The sequence below is a fragment of the Bombus huntii genome, chromosome 2 (assembly GCF_024542735.1).
Source record: "Bombus huntii isolate Logan2020A chromosome 2, iyBomHunt1.1, whole genome shotgun sequence".
Classification (NCBI taxonomy): domain Eukaryota; kingdom Metazoa; phylum Arthropoda; class Insecta; order Hymenoptera; family Apidae; genus Bombus; species Bombus huntii.
Genome location: NC_066239.1, coordinates 18,697,113 through 18,714,670, shown reverse-complemented (window position 1 = coordinate 18,714,670; position 17,558 = coordinate 18,697,113). Strand labels below are relative to the sequence as shown.

Sequence of the window (17,558 nt, the reverse complement as noted above, 5' to 3'; positions counted from 1 at the left end):
AGGTCGCTGTTTGTTTTTATCCTACCACATGTATCTCTATTTCTATTTCTTCCTCGACCTCAAATTAAACAGAAAAGAAAGAAAGAATAATATTTACTGAATACACGAATGATATTTACATGAATAGATATTTACTGAGTATTTACCGAGACACCAATTTTACGAGATATGTGTTCGCAGAAGATCTATTACTATTGATATACTATGAATGTTTACGAGAAATTTAAACGTGACAAATTTTCACATCATACATAGCGTGCGTAAGTATACAAAATACTCAAAGTAAATTACTCGTTATAATATTTGTCTTTAAGAGGAAACCTCTTCTTTCCTTTACGTTCATAAAATTACGAAGCTCCATGAAGGAATTTTAATGATTAATATTTGAAAATACACAAGAGAGCCTAATTCTCCGTGTCCTGATATCGTGGCCGCTCTTTTCCTCAGAAATGTAAAAATAATCTTGATGAAGATACCTCGAACAGCTTGTTCCTTCCAAATTTTCTTGTTGTCACCGAGGCAAGGAATCCAAGGTTTACCGATCTTGAATCTCTTGCTTTCTCCAACGGATCCTATGAATTATTCGTCATTTGAATAGATTTCACAGAGTGGGGCAAGTGAAACGCATTAAAGCGTGACATAGATAGGCTTTCGCTCACCGTCGTTCGATTCGTCCACATTCTCCTTTATATTCAACGGAGCGAGAACCGTCTCCAACATGTCGCTGCACACCTGCATGCTGGGCTCGACGATAAACTCGATGAATCCTATTTGCGATTCAGCTACCAGGGTATTGTTACGGTCGCATAGCGGAGAAAACGGCAAGCCGAGAGCATTCTCTTTATCCCCCTGCCGGAAGAACTCTTCCAATAGTTGCATTGTCCATCTGAGTGGAAAGAAACAACGTCATCGTTTTTTATTTGCCCAGCTTTAAAATTTTATTCGATACGTCTTCCCTCGTAAATAACGGCGAATTGCGAGGGAATTTTCAAGAAAGCGACTGTGTATTTACTTAACACGTTGGCTGTCGCGATGGTCATCCACGTTAAGTACTAAGTTTCTTAGAACGATTAAAGTAAGATAATTTTCATGGAGTAAACAATTTTCGACAATATGAATGATTTAAATAACATTGTTGGAAAAGATCGAACTTGTAAAACAAGTAACGTGAAACTAAGTTTTAAATGTTTGCAATTGAAAGTAGTAACTGGTGTTTTTTACAGTCGAATATTAGGCAACGCTAGAACGTTTGAAAATAAAAAATGTTTCTCATTCCATCCTCTGAAATTTAGAAAATAATTCTTGAATTGGATACTAGAGAAAAAATTAAACTTCCCATTATCTATTGGAAGTTCTTGGTAAAGAAAATTTGTAAATACCATTTTAAATAACAAATTGTGTAAGAGATAGGGAAAAAGAAGCACTTTTCTGTCATTGATAACGAAGAAATAAAATTTAATTGAATTGGGTACACTTATCTCTGTCATTATAATGTTTTGTACATAATAGATTTTGTACGTCATTGCAGGGAAAGAATTTTTTGCACAACAATCGTTCAGTTGCTTACAATAGGAGCAAAAGTTCTACCTGTGATGAAGATCCCATCTTTTGGCCGGATGCGAGATGTCGCAACAATGGAGAACCAGACTGACAGCTTTGCTTTTGTCAACGCTAGGCTCCGCCAAGCTCAGAATGTTTTTCATGTTTTTCAGTTGTTGGAAATGAAAGCTCATGTCGGTTGCGAGTACCATGTCGATCACCAACGAACGAAATTCTCGGAATTCCTCCCTCGATAGATTTTGTAATATATTGCATTCATCTTCCCTCAATATCCTGAAATATATCTTGATAAACTTATCTGTCTTTTAAATTATTCTTGATATCATTAGCTGACCTTCCAGCTGCAGCAAAATTCCATTACTTTTCTTAATTTCTATGAGAATTCTAATCCATTTTAATTCATTTTTTTTTACAAAAATTCATCGATATTGCAAGAAAATAAATAATTAAATGTTTAAGCTGTTTTCTGAGTAATTTGAGTTATGTAACAAATTTGCAACAATCAAAATGTTGTTCCCACGAAAAGAAATATATACGATACAGCACTATTTGTTGGAACAAAATTTTAATTAATGGTCAATTAAATTTATTTATCTAAACGTGAACTGCTATTATGTGAACGATAGATAATTGGTAGCGTGGAAAATTGGTGATCTCCTATTACATAAACTGCAATTGTATAAATTGTTTACCGAGCGACGAGTTTAGATAACTACAGTTTTATTGTAATAGCCCCGATAAAAAAGATTTAGATGCATATTTCTGCAGCTAGAAGACCATAAAATACAATTTCGGAATAATATCGCGTTTATTAAGATTTGAGTACATTAGAAAATATATTATGATATTCAACCCTCTATAACGTTATCAACAGCGATTCAATATATCCTCTCCTTTAAAATACACTTTAAAATAATTAAAACACGTTTCATAATTCTCTCTCCGTATTCCATTAATCGTTTAAATTTTTATATCAATAGCCATAGAATACAAATAAAAATATATCAATGTGAACCCTCTTGCGTTATCGACACAATATTATTAATAAAATTTTACAAATCAAAGTTTACGTAATTTACAGGTAGCAAAAACTACCCTTACATTACAGTGATATAGTTAACAAAGAAAAATTACATTTCACAAATTACAAGTTATTTTAGTATTTTATTTAGTAAAAAGTTACGAGATTGTAAAAGAGAAATCTATAATGTACAAGTTGTAACTTGTCAATTCTTAGCTAATACGGTAGAGCCTCTCTCCGCCCCATATTCGAACATCCCTTATCCGAATACCCTAATATCCGGACACAATATTTCCCAGTAAATGAACGGTTTGTTCCGTTTCAAATATTTGCATATTTTATTAGTGCTCACATGCAATGTATACTTTGCTTTATTCGATTGATTGAATTCTGGTTATAAGGATGCGATATGAAAGTAATACGACAAATAAAACGAAATACGGCATGATTAAAAACACGAAGGTGCTGTAAATGCAACGGAATTAATAAAAATACATGGCGTTGGAAAAACCACAGTTACGGATATTACGAAACAAAAATTGGAATTTATCTAAAGCACGTAGTCCTCTGATGCTGGCAACGGTAGAAAAAGCTCAGATATACTGGCGTAATGAAACAGTTTCATTACGATAAGGACGATAATAGCAACGATTTTACATAAATGGAAACGGCAAACGAAAGTGGCAATGAAAAGCTGACTTCTCGTGCAAAAGCGTTCGTGGTATTCGAAAAGGAGTTTCGATGATTCGAAGTACAAGAAGAACGTAACTCTATGCGATTATTTATAACGAGAAAATTACGTGACTTGGCTGTCGAAAAGAGGAGGAATTCACAAACGTCTAAAGATACTAATCTTAATTTACCATTAATCTTAATTTGCATTTGAATCAATGAAATTTCAAACGAAAGAACCGATTGTTACATTATCCGAAAATTCGGATTCTATTAGATTCTATCGTCCAAACAGATTTGGCTCCCTGTTATTTCGGACAAGGGAGGCTTTACCGTATTATCGGTTGGTAAATCATAATTCAAGAGAATCAAATATCAAATTATACATGAATATCGATAAACCGCGTAACACCATAGGACATGTCAAACTTCACGCAAATCGATCAGCATAAAGCATCCGGTGGAATTTAAACCGCAAAGCGTTAACGTTTCGCACTTCGTGTCGTGCATCAATTACAATTTCGTCGAATGGCAAGATTTACGTGTGAGGGGAGGACGGTTGTTCGCGGTATAACGGGGCACAAATTACAACGAAAATAGCCGACAATCATCAAGGGATCGAACGTACACACGGGACCAACGTTTTCCGCGTACGTACCGGAAACTCGCGGAGATGTGGTGATTTTCCAGGACGGCTCGATCGTTGTAGAGTAGAGCCGTATCGCTACCGGACATTACGTGGAAATTGTTTGTGGTCCCAGTGTGCTCGTAGTCGTGAATAATCGCCGCAACCAGCGTGGCGAAAATCTCCAAGTCGGTCAGCCAATTCTGCAAACAAGCAAGCGTTTCGACTGTTCGCGCGCCTGTAATCCGTGGCAAATGAACAATTTTCCTAGAAAGTGATCTGAAAATCGTTATCGAGGATATCGAGCGAAAGCGAAATTTGTTTCTCACCCTCCGCAAACCTCGATTTATTCGTTTTGCGCGCAGATTCTCGAGTGACTCGCGCGTCAAGCGGCACAAGTGCCAGCTAACTTTTAAACTAGAAACAGCTCGATGTAGTGGTAGTCTGGTTCGAGAACTCGACGGGGGTGGGAAACTAGTGGGTGAAGTGGTTTTCTCCGTTCGAGCGTGAATTGGCTCGGATTTTCAACTTTTGATTAGTTACGTTTGATTTTTGTTAGGTCCAGTGTGGAATGCTGTTTACGATAAACCACTTGAAGTAAGTTTGCAATGTCGCGATTTCTAATTAAATAATTCCACATATTGCTACTTTGCTTTCATAGTTGCTTTGCGCAACCGATAAATTTACTCTTCTCGCGTACAAAGTTTACATTATGTTTGTACTTTTATCGTGTGAACTCTTGTAATTTCGCCCCAGTTTTACGTCAGAGGACAATGTTATTACTTATATCGTTATCAACATGGTCTTACTTTTACAGAAACACTGGCTCATCATCGGTTGTTTCGTGATCGGTTATACTACTTTCGCAAATAGTGGCATACTTTGTATTAAGTCAGCCTTATAACGTCGTTGGTATGGCTCACGAAAATTTCTTTATAAATTTTAAAATGTCTTTTCCCTAAAATTTACGTTTCTTGAATTCTGTCGATATCAAAGCAAAGTAGCGATATTGAATTTCCTTCTTACAAGACTGTCGAAAATTGTTTCATTTCATATTGAAATATTCATCTCGAACGATATACTAAATAATAATAATAATTCATCTTCGTTTTTAAATAATTCACATTGGTTCAACTAATAGTTATCTAAGTTATTTTCATCGCAATTTAAATGCCAATATACCTACTCGCGATATAATGATAAACAATGGAATGTCGTTAAGTCACTGATACACTTTTTAATTGATCGACTTACCATAAGTCCTACTTGACACAAAATATAGTGCATAGTCTGTGCGACATCAGCTGCGTGAAGATTATTATGATACGGATTTCGATGCCTGCAGTAACCCTCTTCGACTCTTCCCAAGAAGCACTCCAACACTGTTGCAGGGACTTTAAATTTGTGGATCATGCCGTATCGATTCAACAGATCATAGCCGAGATATTTCACTGGAGCTCCCATTGCGGCTTCGTTTAACGAAAATACGTCAAAGGACCAATCGTCTAAAGTCTTAAACAGAGATATATAAATTTCACTGGGTATTTCCGGCACAAAAATAAATATCATCTACCAGATCGTGGTAACGACATAAAAGTTCAGACTTCTTCCAGAGACAAGCGACCTATAGCTATGATCAGCTAGTGAGATCAGTTTCAGGATGCTATGAAGCTGTCAAATTTCGTACTCTATATTTATGTATTATATCTCAAATATTTAACGGCTTGTCTGAATTTCTCTTGTGTTACACCGTGAAAGTATTATACTATCTATATACGCTTTAGCAAATGACTAATCTGAGCACGTAGCAAAGAAAAATTAAAGCACTGGAGTAATACATTATGGTAGAAAATTTTAGAATCTATCGGTGTCTCTGCAAAAACGCTACTTTCTGCCCAAAGACGCGTTATAAAATCAAAAATCAAAACTCGCTAGAAAATAAAAAGTCAATTTCATACAAAAATCTACCGTTCGAAGCTGTAAAAAAAGATCCCTAAACGACGTTACGTGTTAGAAAAAGTACGAACAAAAGTCTGTACAAGTGTGTGAAAGTCTTGACAAATCTGGCTTCATCGTCAATCATGTTTGCGCGCAAATTTCGCACGACAGGCGTCGGATAAAGCTCGTATCGAATGCACCCGGCATACCTTGAGCACTCTAACCACTTCCGGCGGGAACTGCATGAACGCGATGTTGGTGACCCGCCTGTAAATCCGATCGACGAAGATTCCTGCCCTGATGGCGTGCGCGACCGAGCGGAACTTTGGCTTCTCGTCTGCCTTCCGCCTCGTGGTCGCAAGCTGTCTGGTAAAGGTCGAAGCCAGCCATTCGCGAACTTCCGGTGGCACTGCATCCGGCTGTACCTCCGACAGTTCGTCGTCCTCGTCCGCTAGCCGCCTAAGGAAAATATTTCTGATTGAGTGATACGCGGCGAGACCAGAGACGATCGCGAAACAACTTGGAATCACAGTGGACAACTCCTACCTTCCCTACAATTTCTTTTTCTTTTTTTTTTTAATCTTTCATAAGAGAACAGAGAGTAGGCTTACGCTCGAACATCCGCTAATAATCGCTTTTGCTAGTAATTCCTACCTTTTCTTAATTCTTTTTGTCTTTTTTCTTAATTTCTGCGTAATTTGCTAGATACCAATCTATTTTTGTGGTTTCGGTATTTTATTTAAATATCTTTCTCTTTTTTCGTTTGGCGAATTTTTACCGTCTACCGTGTACCTTTCCCTTTTGCCATTTCTGGTTCTTTATCGCATGTGTCATTCGAGTAGCTTTAATAAGAAAGGGGAAATAAGAAACACGTACGATTGGATTATTATAAAGGATACGACCATTCGCGGACTTTGTCAAGGAGCAAAGAAACAGCAAATGGTAGTCGTAGCTTACGCTTATCTCTGCTTCGGATCGTGACGGGACGCTTGCTCGACAGGGTGCGTGTGAAGCTGTGAATGACACAATTTTTCTTTTTCTTTTATTTCCTTTTTATTTTTTATTTTGTTACAGGGCGTTAGATATACACCGAGCATCGTGGTTTGCAGTCTTTGATTATGATGCAATGTTTTATTTCCTGGATACCTCTATCGGTTTTATCGTACTTTTGGAAACTACTGTTAGAGAGATTTTATGGCTTTTTTTTTTAGGTTTTATGGTTTTTTTGTTACTCTTTTTTTTCGTAATGTGCCTACAAACGAACTGAAAAGATATTAGTTTTTGCTGTCATACTTTTGCCCGTGCTTGATATTGATTGAGGAAGATCGATGCGACAACGAATTATTCCGTGACGATAGACATTGGATTTTTAGCGAATATTCATTGGACAATGTAAGCTGGGAGTATTGTTTCATGGACAAAGTGTTCTTTAGATACAACTTGGAACTCTAATTTTCAAATTCGAGGTTATAATGGGATTTACATTGAAAGCAGATATAATACGGTTTCACGTCTCTATTATTACGAACGATTTATTATTCTTACAGAATCTGGATCAATGAATCCAGATTGTTATCTCGCTCTTGGATATTATGATAGCGTTATTATTAAAACGAAAGTGTGCTTAATTGTACCAAGGATTTGCCTCTAAGGTTGTAAATCTATTCCGTTCTATTTATTCTCTTCCAAAAGTGATCCAAATTATTTATACATAATTCTAGAGTTTGTTCTGAATAATACAGTCGAAACTGTTTGAATAGTTAAGTAGAATAGAGAAAATGTGCAGCGAGGAAAAAGACGGTAGTATGCAAAAGCGGTTCAAGCAAACACACTAGTGTTTCAAAGTGGCTAAAAATATGCTATGTATAGTGATAAATTTTTAATGAAGCGGCGACGTGAATCCGTGTAAATCGAGCAATGTACGGTATTAATGAAATTTCTGCGTCTGAATATCGATGACGATGTGTTTCTGCATCGACTGCATTAGGAATCTAACCTTCGGAATCTCTACTCGTTTTATTTAAAGCATAAGAAGTTTTCTTCAACGTCAAAAACAGCAAGGGAACTATAGGAATTAGAAAGTCCTCGCAAGTTTTTATAAGTTACTGGTGCTATATACAGTGGGTCGTTAATGTCTTTAATACTTTTAAGAGGGAGCTCGGTAAAGTTAATAGGAACTGTGATGGAATCTTCTCCAAAGAATATAACACTGAACAGAGAGGAATTATGTTTGATAAAGGAATAAGAGTTCTGTCGCGTTTAATAACGGAAAAATTCCTTGATTAAAATACAATTTCTATTAAATCGATGCAACATTTTAAAATATCAATTTGAAAACAATATTTTACGAATTTATATCCTAAATAATAGAATTTATTCCCCCGCCACGGTACGTTGCTTTTTGTTTCGTTGTTCTAGGATTATCGTTGTAGTGGGTGCATATATCGACGAATCGACATTCTGACGAACTAGATACGTCAATGTAATCAAATATGTACGTATATGGGTTTTTATGAGTGTATCGCAGTCTTTAGCTGCTTCGTTTATCAGAATATCGGTTCGTTCGAATAATGTTGGATCCATCGTAACGATACAATTCATTATAATCATGACTTGCAATAATCTTTCTGCCTAAATTGCGTTATTCATTGCTGGATAATGAAATTGACGCAATCTGTGCAGATGTAACGTTGCAATTAAAATTCGAAGAAACATCGCAAAGTATAGAAAGCAATATTTTTTTGAAAGAAATTTTTGTACTTCGAAACGATCGAGCTCCGTAAAAGGTTTTAATTTATTAAGCACACTAGAAACACTCACTCGATTTCTCGTTAGGTTCAAGTATCAACGATAAAAGGAAAATCGCGGGAAAATATATCGAACGCAAACTCGTTACTGCCTTGAAAGAAAAAAAACAATCTTCCAATTCAGTGTTTCATTTTTTAGAGTGCTGATTCCCATTACTTTTGCGTCGGATCGATACAAATCTTTTTGTATTAAATAAATACCGATGCTGTTGTCTAAGATCGAACGAAACGTCATATTGCACGGTATCGACGCGTGAAAACTTTGGAATAATAAAATATCGATTTATCAATACTGGTAACATTTATCGCGTAAAGGTTTTCTACGATAGTTCGAAATATTACGATCAAAAAATATTTACATTTGATCGAATGGGGAAACAGTTCCTTTATCAGATACGATTAATTGGCATATCCATGCGTACTATAATTTAACATGAACAAGTGGTAATCGTGTAATTTGGTAAAAATGGTAATTTCTTGTGATATTAAAGCTTTTGGCGAGTGTATTTATATTACGTGAGCGATTGTTACTAAAACAAGACAAATAGTGATGGATGAGGATTCATGCAGAATATGGATCATGGCTGTGTTTTAATAGTTATTGAAAGGGCGACGGTGAAACTACTATTTATTTTGTAATATCTAATTTTTATACGTACTTCGAATGTAATTTTTTGGCGAATGCTAGACTAATTACTGTTATTATTATCGTCAAATCATTTTGATAGTTCTTTTAGGAAATTTCTGTGATATCGATACGGTATAAATATATTTATACCACAATTATTTTTAAAACAAATCTGACATTAATCTTTAAATATTCTACCAATCGGGAATACGAAATATTTTGTAGTAGGAATAAAAACATTAATGGAAATTTTCTTTCAAATTCCAAAAAATCGCGAACTTGAGAAACGTAGGTATCGAGGAAGATATTAGAAAATAAATGGAACGGCGCTTTAACCGAGTTCTCGAACGAACTATTCAATTTATCCAGAGAATGGCGTCGTGTCACCCTTTCAAACGCGTTCTTACCGCGAGTTTTGAAGATTGCCGTGTCTCCGCGCTACGAGAAACGCAAAAGAAACGTGACGAAACGAAAAGACGTGTCTGACAGCGATGCACATCGTGAACGTGAATGAAATCTTAGCGATTTCTTGTATTCAAACATTTGAACGAACCTACGTCGTATACCCTGACGGCGAGTAGCGGTTGACTCCACACGCTCGGCGTCTCTATAATTCGAAACATGAAGAAAAAAACGTGTGTCACATTAAACGATAGATCACATTCATCAGGCCGTATCTAAAGCACGGAACGTCCGCCTGCGTGCGTGTATATCGATACATGGAAGTAAAGTAAAGGAGGAGAGAAAATAAGAAAGAAAGATAGAAGAGTAATGGAAATAGAAGACGAAAGAGAGAGAGAGAGAAAGAAAATGACAAAAGTTTGTACAGTTCCATTCTATCAGCGACATCTCATTCTTTTCTCTCATTTTTCTTTTTTTTTCCTCTTTTTATCTCTTACGGTTGAGAAGCGCTTACACAATGTCGCGTCTCGATGACGATTCCGTCATCCAGTTCGTACAGGGGACGTTCGAGCATTCCATTAAAATAGCTCGTTTCAAACGACAAGTGATTTCTCAACGCACATCACCCTATATATGTATATATAGATACACGCATGCACGTTCTCATATAGATGGGCGCAGGAAACACATACATAGAGACAGAGGGAAGAACTCGATTGTACGTATATTTCTTTTTCTTTTTTTTTTTTTTTTTTTTTGAGATAGCGATGCATACAGCTGGTAAACAGGCAGATATCCAAGAAGTGAGCAGGTTACACCTAGAAAGATCTAAAAACAGGCTAGAGAAGAGGGAGAGACAGGCCAGGCAGGTAGAGAGAGTCGTCATGCTGTGTTTTGATGTGTTTGACGCTCGTGATAGACCGACTTTGATCATTCGCAATCCAATTATGTGTACCACGTAACCAGCGAACAGCTGTTCTTTTTGTGTCTCCGTTATGAATTTTCGAGAAGCTATTTTATACGTTTCCTGGTTCTCGCGAATGTTTGGTTAATAAAAAAAAAAGTCTGAACACGATTGCAAATCGATGAGATCCTATTTAAAATGATGTACGAACGAGTGTTAATTTTGATATAAAATGAAATAAATTAAAAAAATTATCGCGTCTATCGTTACTTTTTGACTGATCTCTTTTCGATATCGAAATTTGGCTGTAGGAGGTAGAACGTAATTTCTTGCATGTGTGTTTATTCAGAAAATCTAAAACTAATATGTCATCAGTTTTAACTTCGCAGCATGATATAGTTTCGCTATATAGTCGCTAGACCTTATCTAAACCTAAACTTATCACATATTAACATTCGTGCATTGCAGATATGTGCAAATTGGTAAGGAACGATACGATAGTTCCGAAGATACTATAAACTTGACTAACGATCGACACACATTAATTCCTGTGCAAAATGTCTACACTACCTATTTAGTACAAAGCCAAAACTACATATATGTTGACTAGAAGAAAACGTAGTATGTATGTATGTATATAGATCTGCGGTGCAACGCTGGGGGAGCGAAATCGCATTGGAAAATCTCACACTTTGGATTTAATTATCGGGCGGTAAATTAAAAATATCTTAAACGCGAACTTCACCATTGAAATCGGTTTTCATCGAATAAACTTCTTTCCGAGAAATAAATATAATTCTGTATATTACGGGTTCTTATCTTTAGGTTCGAAAAAATAAATGAAGAATCATTGTTACGAGAACTCAAATACTACAATATAAAAATATAGTGAAAAAATCAATTACAAAAAATCAGATAGTTATGAGAAATATATAAGAAACAATAATTATAACAATTATTTATAAAGATATAATGGAAAATAATTAAAAAAGATAATTATAATACCACTAAAGAATAAAAGAGAGAAACATGAAAAAACAAAGTCAACTTCACACCCATAAGAAAATCGTTTCTCAAGATCCTTCGACCGAAGAAAAACATTCTGTGTCAGCTTTTCGCTTTCACCCCCCCCCCCTCGTTGCCTTCATTTTTCACTATCGGAGACCGGTCGATCGAATCGGTCTGGAATTCGGTATGGTTCACGGGATAAGGTTCGATTCCCCTTAGACGCTAATGATCAGAGCAGACGACGCATGATCGTGACCCTTAACAACGAGCTCCATGAGATCGAGAAAAGATGTCAACACGTGAAGGGGAGAGAACGACAGAAACATGGCGGATGTCTGGGTTGATAGGTTCTTGAAGGATGTTTGATTTTCGAAGGGTCGAAGAAGGGGGCGGGGGTAGAGGCGGTGAACAAGTCGTGTGAGGTCGGAAATGTGAATATTTCGCAACCTTGCCCATACGGGGGTGCGAAGCTTCCGTTTCTGGGTTACCACCGCGTGGCCCTGTTGTCCATCCGAGTCCAAGCCGCTCCCCAGGGATGCAGATGACAGGCTCGCACCCCTACGCGATGACCGAGAGCACTCAACCCCTCCTGAATTCACCCTGCGGTACTGCTTGTTAGTGCATGTGTCAAGTAGGGAACAGAACAGTAGAATATTACACTTTTTCTTTATTTATAATCATTAGCATTATAGCGCCGCCATACGGAGAGGACATAAGCCGACTAGCTTGGTTCGAATCGATGTCGCTATTCCCCTTGGGATACCTGTTTCTAAGAAATAATTATTACACGGTCGAGGGGTTAACAAGAATCTGGTCGCGCCGATATAGACTCTGGAAAGATCACGGTTAGGTGAATTATGTAGTTTCGAACTGTAGACTGGTGCAGACTCAAGGATTCTTCAAGCCTCTCGTCGGTCGTTGCTGCTGGAATATGTTAATCGTGATATACGCAAATATTCAAATTAAACGAGGAACGTCAGTTGAAATTGACATAGATAGGAGATTATCATGGCTGTATTTTAAATTGAGTATTTTTATATCGTAGTCGCCAGCTAGTATCGAGTTTATGGTAAGAATTCATGGATAATCTTAGTAGAAAATACGTCGCATTAAAAAATAGTTTGCACGTCGTATTATGGTTTTCTCGTCTTGTTGGATGTGTTGAAAAATTGCATAGATCGTTTAAAAAATATGCGGATGTTTCTCGACGGGAATGGCTTTCACGGTAATGTGAGCCTCAAGTTGGACTGACTGCTTTGTCGACGTGGGTAACGCTGTTATTTTATCAATTTCGACATTTAAACGAAATGAGAAAAATGAGAAAAGAAGAGAATGAAAAAGAACGTCAGGAGTATGAAACATATTGACTTTTTATTTGACTAATATAAAGAAACAACTTCGATCTATAAATCATTGTAATGTAATAAATCAATGTAATGATAATGCGAAGTAAATATAAGCGTAAAAAGGACGATTTGGAATGTTAAAGACATATAGAACTGCGTGAGAAATACGATCACAAACAGCTCAAATAATGATACAACATTTATAAAAAGAATTGTTAAAACAGTTGTGAAAAATGATGAATATTTCGTCGACGAATGTTGAGAAATTTTTGCGATATACGGAAAGAAAAAAAAGAAAAAATTCAATTGCCTCCTGTGAGGATTGAACTCACGACCCCTGGTTTACGAGACCAGTGCTCTACCACTGAGCTAAAGAGGCATTTCTGTTATCCTTACTGCTCGAATCCGTAGTCATAATACAATTCTATATTTTTATCAAAATTACGAATACATAGTTATTCTTATCGTTTTAAATAATATATACAATATACAAATATAATACATTACACTTACGTATTCAAAGATATAATTTATTACTTTTTCATATAATGTCGTGTTTTCAAGGGTCGTGAGTCATACAAAATATCATATATCATACAAAATCCTGATAAACATATTATTAATCGTTAGACATCAATAATAATAATTATAGCAATAATAACGAATAAATTACAAATTCGTCAATGATCGATTAATCGTGTTGCCTAGAAGTCAAATTATTAAATTTGATTAGATGAATATACTTAGGGGTAGATGTGCGCAATTTAATATGAAATTTCAAATTTTTTGATGGTACACACAAGATATAAATATAAATCTTCGCGAAGAAGTTGTGGTCTGCATGTAGCTATAACGGAAACAACTAACACGATATTATTAAAGGTGAAATTTACAGAAGAGATTATCAATTAACATTCTGAACGAAACTTACTTGGTTTCATCGAGGAAGACAGCTTCGAGTACGCGTGCCGCGTAGTGTAAATTTCGTTGAAGTAATTCTGCAGATATTTCGCCATGTTGAAGCTGCCTCAGTAAGCATCTCAATCTGTAACAGAAATTAATATTTTACGTGTTATAAATATTTGAAAATCACTATTACTATTAATAAATTTACCGTGTTATAGAAGATAAGATTTCAAACGATTATATCAATCTTCTTTTGCTCCTGATGGTCTAATTCTACTTAAAATATAATATTTTGTCACAGTAAGAGATCCTACTTAATGCATACAACGTATCGAGTAACGTATACAATAAAAAAAGGATGAAAATAATGATATCAAACACAAGTAACACGTCATAATTCGTTATATTTTGAATTCAATTCTACACAATATAAAAATCAATGTTGTGATTGTGTGCGTAAATTCGTAGCTATGTTTTCAAAATATATAAGCATTTTCTAGACAAAAGCTTGAAAAAGCTTGAAAAATGTTGCGTTATTTAATATTTTGCACGAGTGGGAATAAGCTTTGAAATTCGTACTTTTGTATCATCGAAACAATGCGTAGTTATATTAACCGCGCACCATGATATTTCAGAAGAATACTGCATACAAATGGAAAAGAGAAATTGAATTCATTTCTATTTTACATCGAAACGTACTTCGTGTATTCTAGTAATTGCGTTCTTGAAATAACGAAATAATAAAATAACGAAAAAATGTTGAAATCATCTTAAAAAGGAACTATTTTTATTTCCTTTTAGATTCCAACTTAATTCTTCTAAATTAAATCCATCAATTTCCAGGACGCGATTTTTGTATGTTTTTTAAGTACTCAGTTAAATATTATTTTACCTCTCGATTCAATTGTTATTCTACCTGTAATGGCTTTTTACATTTTATTTCGTTTCCCATATGTATTTTGATATTTACGAACGTATGCAATTATGTAAATTGACACGAAATGATGGAACAGAAATATATGAGATACGCTTCGAAAAGGATGGAAGAACACTGGCATAGAGGAAAATAGTATCGCGGAAGCCATACCTGAGAGCAGCCTTGTCGCAAGCATCGGGGGTGTCAACGGCAGGAAGCGAGTCCGTCGTTAGATCGACATTATCAAGGATCTCATCAAGGTCCACGGACTGGCTTGACGAAAGAGTGTCAGGACTGTGCGGCGGCGGAGAACTTTCGAAACTTCCGCCGATACTCTTACTCTTACCAGAACTTCGACGTACTATCGTTAATGTACCTTGTTCTGGAACATAAAAGACACGAATATATTAAATAATTACACGATACTGCGTACATCCCACAAAGGAAAAAATTCTACATTCGAAACGCTTGATCATCGCTGAAGGAAGATGACTTTCCTTTCTGGATCTAACACGAGCTCCGATAATGTGATTATAAAAATTTCGTTGAAACTTGGCCGAACGACGACTTTTAAATATATTTTATCGCAATTTCCTACGCGTATAGAAATAGTCATATCGAAATTAATTACGTAATTCAATTATCATAATCCAATGAGACTAATTGTAAGCTGTATTCCAAATGAAAAATCTATCTATTATCGATATACTTGATCGAATGAAATTTACGACTCTAACATATGTGATAAAATTTATCAAATGTGTAGATTTTGTATAGAAATTCTGATTCAATTTAAAGCATCGGAACTTTCTATGTACATCGCAAGATTTATTGAAATTTATTGCAAATGTTCGTTATTTAATCACTATGATGTTATTAACCTTATAAAGTAATCCTATAAAGGTCTTAATATACTATACAACAATCGTGTTATAGAGTCACTTACTCGATAGCTGGCCATTCCGACCAGGCGAGGAAGGGTTGTGCAATCGAGACGACGTTGTACTAGTGCAGCTTGTAGTTGCATTAACGTTTGGAGTTGCACCGGGTGAGGACACTGCAATATCGTCTCTCGTGACTCTTCGATCCGGTGGAGATGCAACTGCAATTCAATGAACAAGTATAAATTACTACTAATGCAATATTAATGTAACATATATTTATTAATGTAAATTTTCATCGATTTATCGTCAATTTATAACGGTACATTTATTTCGGTTTAGTCTTCGTTTTGTTGCCTATTGATTATGTATGTAGTATTATTTCAAATGATAACAAGAGGGAGATGCTGCTAATTTTATATAATTCAGGAATAACATACATATGTATAGTAGCCTCGATGATTTAAAGACGGGGAAAATTAATACTTTTAAAATTGAAATTTCATTTTATGATTATCGCAATATCCTTTTTCGTAGATACTATTTTTTATTTTATCATTGAACAACGAAGGATTACTTCAAGATGTTATATCGATCTATTTACTTTTTTTCTCTTCTATAAGAGTTTATATATTATGCGCTAATTATTAGAATAATTAGAAAATTTCTTGCTCATGATATTTCGATATTTGATAATACAATATTCTTATCTTAAAGCAGTTATCGCACGTACAGAAAAAGGGATAAAGTAAAATAGATTATTTAGATATCAAGCCACTAAGAAAAGAATTGAAAGTGAATGAAAGTGAATATTTACGACATTTTATTGTCGGTGCGTGTATCAAGAGGAAAACGTTCTAGCAAGTCAGTGAAGATTATAATTAATGGGAATATTTCCGCGAGGAATGAATGATGATTAAGTAGAAGTAAGGATAATTCGGAGTCCATTCGAAAGCGACAAACCGTCAGGATAATCACTCTAATTGATTGATCAAACAGACGTGAAAACAACAGGTCCGCATAGCGGAATTCGGTGGAAGAGCTATCGATTCGTGCTGGATGTCTGTGGATAACAAATTAGGCCTGCAGCAGTCCAATCAATTGTGCTCGGCTTACAATGCTATCACATTGCATCTGATAGTAGTTATGGGAAAATTAGGTAGAAATATGATAGAAATTAGGGAAACTTGAGGTTTCGTCATTTTCTTTGTGCATTTTTTTCTTCATTTAATTTAGAATATTTATAACTTTAAATATTTCAACGTATTTCAACATGAAAAAATACTAGATAGAACATTTTAAGAATGTTATAATGCTTTAAATCAATATAACAATTTAAAGCAATCTTTATATTATATTAGATATTTTAAATCTAGAAAACATTCTGCTATTCTTTTCATCATCGTATCTTACAATATTTTTGAATTATTACAATTGCTAGCGACATTTCACTTGTTATCTTTGATATAGAAATTATCTTAAGTGTTAAGTATCTAACATGTTATATCGCATAATTTCCTGTTATACAATGTTCTTTTGTGCAATCGTGCAATGGATAACAGAGGAAATTTATCGCGCCACAAGAAATTGATAACATCATTATAACCGGATTATTTTTAGGGCTGCAAAAGAGTTACCGTATTGCAAAATAGAATCGCTTTACGCTGTTACTTTGTGCTATCAATGAAATGAAATTCTAGCGTCATTTCTAGTGATGTATTACCTGTACCTAATTAACAGTTTTACTTTTCCAGGTTCCCGTGTGGTTACTTTTATCGCGCCGGATACCTAATCAACCTAAGTATTACTATTTCGGAGCGTGCAACTCGCAATCATGTTCGTAATAACGTTTACTTCGTTTCTAATTAATCAGAGTCATTCTCGCGAACTCATTTTACTTTCAACTAACCCGTTCTTGTTTCTTTAATAAAAATTTGTTAATAA

The 17,558-nt window shown here is 35.3% G+C and overlaps 2 protein-coding genes and 1 non-coding gene across 4 annotated transcripts in view; 1 reads left to right on the top strand and 2 right to left on the bottom strand.

Annotated features, from left to right (window-relative positions):
* Positions 1-17,558, bottom strand: part of LOC126874616 (dual specificity calcium/calmodulin-dependent 3',5'-cyclic nucleotide phosphodiesterase 1-like) — a 101,183-nt gene that overhangs the window by 7,044 nt on the left and 76,581 nt on the right. The window contains exons 2-11 of one of the 2 annotated variants that reach the window (XM_050636881.1): positions 15,680-15,835; positions 14,905-15,115; positions 13,843-13,956; positions 9,805-9,858; positions 6,026-6,275; positions 5,133-5,390; positions 3,912-4,081; positions 1,588-1,833; positions 660-886; positions 477-572 (exon numbers count right to left, since the gene is read on the bottom strand). In XM_050636881.1, the coding sequence (XP_050492838.1) occupies positions 477-572; positions 660-886; positions 1,588-1,833; positions 3,912-4,081; positions 5,133-5,390; positions 6,026-6,275; positions 9,805-9,858; positions 13,843-13,956; positions 14,905-15,115; positions 15,680-15,835 (1,782 nt within the window). Of the gene's footprint in view, positions 1-476; positions 573-659; positions 887-1,587; positions 1,834-3,911; positions 4,082-5,132; positions 5,391-6,025; positions 6,276-9,804; positions 9,859-12,012; positions 12,166-13,842; positions 13,957-14,904; positions 15,116-15,679; positions 15,836-17,558 lie in introns of both variants that reach the window. The other variant, XM_050636873.1, reaches the window with a different exon arrangement.
* LOC126874640 (alpha-glucosidase-like) overlaps positions 1-17,558 on the top strand; it is a 103,735-nt gene that overhangs the window by 60,222 nt on the left and 25,955 nt on the right. The gene's annotated exons all lie outside the window — the stretch shown is intronic.
* Positions 13,219-13,290, bottom strand: Trnat-cgu (transfer RNA threonine (anticodon CGU)). Its single transcript has one exon. It is a non-coding gene; the product is annotated as a tRNA-Thr (tRNA).